The following is a 7,087-nucleotide window of genomic DNA, read 5'->3' on the forward strand; positions in this document are numbered from 1 at the left end:
TGGTGGAGGAGGTACCAGGGCAAATCCAGAGAAAAACCACCATCCCTCAAGAGGAAGCTACTGGCAAGCTCTATCACATACTAGCCTTGAGACCCACACAGATAGAGGTGAGATGACAGTGACTGGTCAATGCGAGTGACTTAGACCCCCAGCATAGAATGTTGATTATCAAGACCCCATGGAGAATAGTGCTTTCAAAGATCAATACATCAATCAAGTTTTCTAACTATGTATAAGTGTCCAAGAAGCTGAGATATACTGTGACCCACTGGCCTCGAGTAGTAGTACACTTCAAGATCAAGACAGCAATAGTTTCAAGAATGTACCTAACAGAGAAACTGAGTCAATGTAAAAAACAGAGAAACTGAGTCAATGTAAACGTTTTAAGTAGGTCAGTGACATATTTTTTCTAAAAGTTAGAAGGATATTCCAAAATGAAAAGATCTATTAAGTTTCATGACTTTACAAATAACAGTGCCAGAGAAATGACGTCAATCCAAACATTTGATGACACTGATGCTGCTGACAGAAAATTGATCACTATTTCTTACCTGAGCATTATAAGCAAGACAAAAATTACATGGAACATTACTAATTGGCAATTTAAGTTTATTATGATGTCCTGAAATTTTTCTTTGAAAATTTCCAAAATCCAAATTAAGAAGTATGAACCTAGCATCAGAAGAAATTTCCCATATTTCTGCTTGATTAAAATAAAATAAAATCTATTGTGACATTTTAAAAAAGTAAACACTAAATTGCAACTACACATGTGGTGTACAATGCTTAAATAAAGAATATTCTTTAAACATACCTTCATAAACCACTGGTTTTGTAAAACAAAATATCAGAATATCACATGAGAACAATCTACTTGTACTAAGCCCCCTGTTTACATCAAAAGCTGCATACAGAGTGTAATTTGTACATGTAGTAACTACATGTACTTTATTTTTCCTAATCATAAAAGACCACTAAGCCTTAATATCATATCCATGCCTTTATGTCCATTATGTAAGGCAAAGTAAACAAAAACAAAGATTTAGCAAAAGGTTTGGCCACATGCATTTCAGCACTCAAAAAACTGGATTGCCTCATGCCCAGGATCTCTCTAAAATTTTATAAAAATTGCCACCCCTCTTCCTGTCAGACTCTTGCCCATGGCCTTCTTAATTTCTGTTTTAGATATTACAAAAAATCTTGTGAGGCAAGGATATTTTACATAGGGCAAGTGATTTTTCAAAAGCCACCTGCCCTTGTCTTGTTCGTGTGAGAAAAATGTTTCTGGAGTGCTGTGTATCTTTACATGCATAGACAATATAGACTACTTATTTATGATCATGCTCTGACCTGCTATAATGAGGACACATGCCTCACTTCCTATGAGTCGTTCGGCCACAGATTCAACAGAGTATCCTGCGAACTGCAGAGATATGCATATAGATAGAAAAGCAACAAGTTTTTAAATTTGGAAAAATATAAATTTATTTACCTATCTGGAAATACTAAAGGGTCCATTTTAGAACTTAAAATTCAGGGAGAAAATTACTGTTCCATTTGGAAACAAAAGTCCTTTAAAGGGACTGACATACCATTGTCTAAAAAAATGTATCTTTATTTAACTAATGCCTGGTGAAACTATGACTGATCAGCACCATTTTTATTTTAGGACCAAACATCATCAGAAGTCATTTGCTCAAAACTTGTGCCATTAAGACCCTCTATTGAGAACGTTCAACGGTAATAAGATTTTCCAGACAGCCATTGTGGTAGCCATATTAGCAGCAAGATTGGCACCATTGCCATTGTGGGCCAACTAGATACATGTATTATAAGTGTTCTGCTGAAAACCCCATGTTAATATGAGGGGTAGCAATAACAAGATTTTAAAGATCAGCAGCATTTTCATTTAATTGGTGCAAACTACTTGCTGACATGACTGTCCATTTGGGGGGAGTAGAAATAAGGATTTTTAAGATTGCCATTCTAGAGGCCATATCTGAGGCAAAATAGGCACCCTTCTCATTTAGGACCAACCAGACATCATAAGAAGTTCTCTGGAGAAAACCCCATGTTGACCATCAATCAAAGAAGAAAAGCAGTAACATGACTTTCATCATGGCAAAATCTGAGGTCAGTTTGGCACCAGTTTTACTTAGGACCAATCTGACATCATAATAACAAGCATACCTAGACTAATAACACATTTTATTTTACTCCCAAACCCTTGAGCACAAATGTTTCAAAAAACAATAATATGTAATCTTAACAACAAAGAGAGAGAGAGAGAAATTAATTTTTTAAGGCAAAATGTTGAAATGCAGCTATCATTTTAGGAAGGACGAGTCATCTGCAAAGTGAGTAAAGCCTAGAGAAGTAAATTTCTGAATTGCTGTTTGATGAAGTTTTACTCTGTGAAGCATGGCAGCAAAGGGAAGCATTTTATTCTTTGCACACACTGTAAAGACCGTGTCATTCTGGACTTTATGATATCCAATGACTCACCAACACCATCCAGCTCTGTGACAGCATATGAATGCAAAGCACAATCCCAAAGATCAGAAATAGGAAAGTGACATTACCTTCAGGAAAACTAAGACTTGAAAATCACTCTAGAATGACTATAACATGTCTGAAACTCCCTCCCAGCAATTTAGATTCAGAAGATCATTTTCTGTCTTGCAAAGCATTCAACAAGCTCTTTTAAGAATTATGAACAACAGCAACATTCCATCTATAAGGGATTTACCATTCAATTTATTATTAATGTCAGTAGGGAATTGAAGTAGATCTGCGATTAGTAGATCTAAATGGAAGGAGGGGAGAGGAATAAAGCAAATGAAGGGATTAAAAAATCATGCTGAATTTTTAAGTTCAATTTTTGGCATGGTATTTTAGAACTTGGTATGAATCACACAATTCTGCATTCTAGAACAGAGCCTGGTACTATAGTGCTGTGCCTTGCCAGGTTCATGACAAAAATTTTGTTCCACCACCTGGGCCAGATTATCATTTTCTGTCATGCCTAGCTAAAAATTCTTCATTTACTTCAAAATATACACATCATGTACATTCTAAGCTGTGCTTTCGTGACATTAGGTGAGTGATGTTATCCTGGTGACCCATTTATACCCAGGAAACAACCTGATTATTCAGCCCTAGGAAAGATGTGATAACTTGGTCAAGTGACAGATCTTCAAGAAAGACAGACAAACAGATACAACACTGGTTAATCATCAACTATACTATACAATGGTTGCAGTATGTATGTTAGGTCAAAGATGATGATCTCATGCAATGGTTAGTATGGTCAATCCTGCCTTAAAGGTATCTATTATAAAAAGACAGCTTTACAAAGATATTAAAAAAAAAAAAAAAAAACATCCAGAAATTAACCTATAATAAACAAACACCATCAGACCCCACAATTCACACTTTCCAAAGATGACTGTTTAAGACAGGTTTGACTTTGGATCTCCAGTCAGCTTTTATTGAGTGTGTGTGTGATTTGGATTTTTAATGTAGCTTTAACAATTTTTCTGTCATATTGCTACAATGTCTGCCATGTGACAGTTTACAGTGATGTCTATCACTGGGGCATCATGCTGCAGACATGTAGCATGATGTCCCACCCAGTCACATTATCCTGACACCAGGCTGACTAGCCTTAACACTAACCTATTAATGCTGAGCACCAAGCGAGGCAGCTGTTGGTACCATTTTTAAAAGCATTTGGTATGACTTGGCCGGGGATCAAACCCATGACATCCCACATCTAAGGTGGATGCTCTAACCACTAGGCCAGACTAGTGGTTAGAGCATCCGCTTTGGATGCATAAAGTCGCAGGTTTGAGTGATAGCAAAGACATAAAGATGGTACCAACAGCTGCCTCATTAGGCGCTCAGCACTAACAGCATGAAATGCTTGTATGCCTGGAGGTTGTATATTTCTCTCAATTATTTTGAATGGTTTTGATTAGTCATTTAAAGTATTTATTTTAGTAATGGTGGCCAGAATAACTAATGTGGTGGAAGACTCCAGGAAAATCCCAGTAAGAACCACTTTCCTAAGGGAAGCTACTTGCTAGCTTTCTCACATACCCACATTGGCCATGCTTGAGACAGTCTCATGAAGACAGAGGCGAGATGGCAGTAATTGGTAAGGTGAGCACTTTAGACCTCTCAGCCACCCGGGGAACCATTAGATATCTTAGCTTTTTCCAGCCAAATGACACTAAGAAACATGCTTTATGGAGATAATTATTACCATGCTTGGAAAAAATTGATGTAACCAATAAAGAGAAAAGGTTGAGATGTATGCATCGTACCAAATACAAAGTGAATGATGTTTGATCTGGTAGGCATATACCAAATTACAGAGGTGCTAGCTAGAATGTCTCCAGATTTAAATGGCCAACATTTAAAAATAATTACAAAAAATCTAAATATTTGTTTATGGTAGTAAAAATTTAATTACGCTATTTAACTTCTAATTTTATGAGTGTCCAAAAGTTATCAGGGACACTGGCTACAGGCAGACCTTCCCACATACCTACACTGGTTGAGAGAGACCTGAACTCAGTGGGGTGAGGTATATGATCTATAAAAATGACCACATTAAACCAAGTTGAACCCGGCATATCGGACACAGAAAGAGATTATTACTGATCTGATCTGGAATGCTAAGATCTGCCTCATAGTTCCGAATATCAAATAGTTTTTTTCTAACCAAATCATGAAAATGAAAATGATCAGGTTATACAAATTTATTTTTCTTCCTTCTCAGAAATAACAAAAATCTCTGGACATTTGGAACTGTAATATAATCATGGGAACAATGGAGGCAGATAGATTAGTCTTCAGAACATAGAGATTTCTAACTTCACTGTGCTAGCCAAATGTGTACTAAATTTCACTGATATCTTAAACAGTGTTGGTACTTTGCCCCAGAAACGAAAGTGCAGATAACAGATGGATGAATGAATGCACAAACAAAAACAATAATGCTGACACTGAAGAGATGTAAACTGCAAAAGGTAGATCTGGACTGTTTGAGCAATATGTGTACCAAGTGGCACAGACAATGTAAATGGTTTTGGAGTTTATCCCTGGAAATGAACTTGTGGATAAGGGATAGATGGATCAACGGATTAAAGGATGCAATAGTCCAAAATTCTCTGGAATACTAGGTCTAATGTGTATACCAAGCCGCAAAGAGAAATCTTAAATGGTTTCTGAGTTTCACAGTAGAAACAAGTGATGGTAATGACTGGATGGAGAAACAATAGACAAAACGATTTTTTAAAATACTTAAAATGAAGAATTGTGGATAGCAAAAGACACATCTGGACTAGCAATCCAATATGTGCACCAAATTTCATATATCTTGAACAGTACAAAAATGTTTATGACCAGACAGACAGAAAAAAAAATAGCTTTATTATCCACCCTCCCATATTAAAACATACTGGGGAAAAATTAAAGACATTATCATTTCAATGACATAAATAACAAGAGCTGACTGTAGATATGGCAAATAGAAGAAATTTATATTCACCATATCTGAAAACTGAAATACAATTTAATACAAAAGTTACTTTTAACCAAATTTTGAAGCAGAGCTATTGATTTTAAGTTTCTCAAATGTCTTATTCAAAGCAGCAGGCCTGAAAATAGTTATTGTTATCCTGAAAAGATGCCTGACTGGTTCTCTAGATGGTGGAAATCACACAGCTGTGTGATAATTTGGCTGAAAATGAAAAGTTCTTCTGTTACCCCTTTCAACACACAACTGATAGCAAGCTGATCTGACTGTAAAATTGTAGCAATTGCATCATTTTGTACAAAATATTGTTACCCTCCACCTCCAAATTTATCTGGCCTTTATCGATATATAGTTTTTAAATAAACAAAAAAGGACGTTTAAGTTTAAAATACGTTTTCCTAAAATTACAATCATGTAGAAATAAACATTAATCCTGTCTAGTGACATGACAGAACTGACTATTCTACTAAATTACAACTAGATGTATTCCAAAAAAAGTTCATTACAAAGTACTTAATGACTTAAACAATTCACCAATTTTTAATATTCACAAAGGAGTGATTGATCGCCAAAAGAAAAAAACAATATACATATCTTTCAATAAGCAATAGCATAAGAAATACCTCTTGCAATTCATGAACTACATTGGGGATAAATCTTTATAATCCTAAACACATTCGATTTTTTTTACAAGACACGAAGTAAAGCCACAATAAAAAATCATACAGAGTTTCATAAATATATCTCAAACAAATTAAAACAATCCCTAGTTTGTTGACAGTTTTTTAAAAGTGTTTTTTTTTGTTTCTGTTTCCAAAATAGCCATAATACATCAAACTGAAATACAGTAAATACTGTCTGCTCTATTGTCTTTGCCACAGTTTGGGCACATTATTTCCCAATACTCCATCTACATCTCGTGTTAAATAAGCAATGAAATAATTCAAAATCAGACAATACGTGAAATGCTGCTTACCACAATGGAATGTATGGCACCAATTCTGGCACATGCAAGCATGGCCACCGAGATCTCCAATATCATAGGCATATAGATGGCCACTCGATCACCCTTTTGAACTCCTGAAAAAATGACACAAGAATTATCTAACGATAACGTCACCCACACTTCACCCAGTCATTTAATCTTCTTTAGACTCTAATAAAATCATCCATGGTCCATTATTTGTACTAGTACCCAATGGTTCATCACACTATTTATGTACTACTTATGCTATACATTGTTTCCATGGTATAAAAACATTTAATGCAGAAATTTCTAAGTATTGGGATTGTACAAAATGGAGTTCTCAATGCCTAGGACTAGTATATTTTACATCCCACAAGTACATGATATCAAGAGTCAAGTTGTGGACAAATGCAATTTTAAGAGCATGTAAAGCCCAAACAGTGCTTACATGATGGAATCACTGCTCGTTTTGGGTACTATTCTAATTTCATCATGTTATCATAAACTGACTTTGCAAAGTAGATGAAAGATATATGTGCAGACATATAACGGCATTGTAACTAACATACAGACCA

At 35.4% G+C, this 7,087-nt stretch overlaps 1 protein-coding gene across 1 annotated transcript in view; it reads right to left on the reverse strand.

Moving 5' to 3' along the window:
- Positions 1-6,627, reverse strand: part of LOC149807595 (acetyl-coenzyme A synthetase, cytoplasmic-like) — a 50,257-nt gene extending 43,630 nt beyond the window's left edge. Inside the window, exon 1 of the mRNA XM_089968597.1 lies at positions 6,522-6,627. Within this exon, the coding sequence (XP_089824723.1) occupies positions 6,522-6,593 (72 nt within the window). The 5' untranslated portion in view covers positions 6,594-6,627. The remainder of the gene's footprint in view (positions 1-6,521) is intronic.
- Between the last annotated feature and the right edge of the window lie 460 nt (positions 6,628-7,087).

The sequence above is a fragment of the Sinohyriopsis cumingii genome, chromosome 1 (genome assembly GCF_028554795.1).
Source record: "Sinohyriopsis cumingii isolate HCF-2022 chromosome 1, ASM2855479v2, whole genome shotgun sequence".
Taxonomy (NCBI): Eukaryota; Metazoa; Mollusca; class Bivalvia; order Unionida; family Unionidae; genus Sinohyriopsis; species Sinohyriopsis cumingii.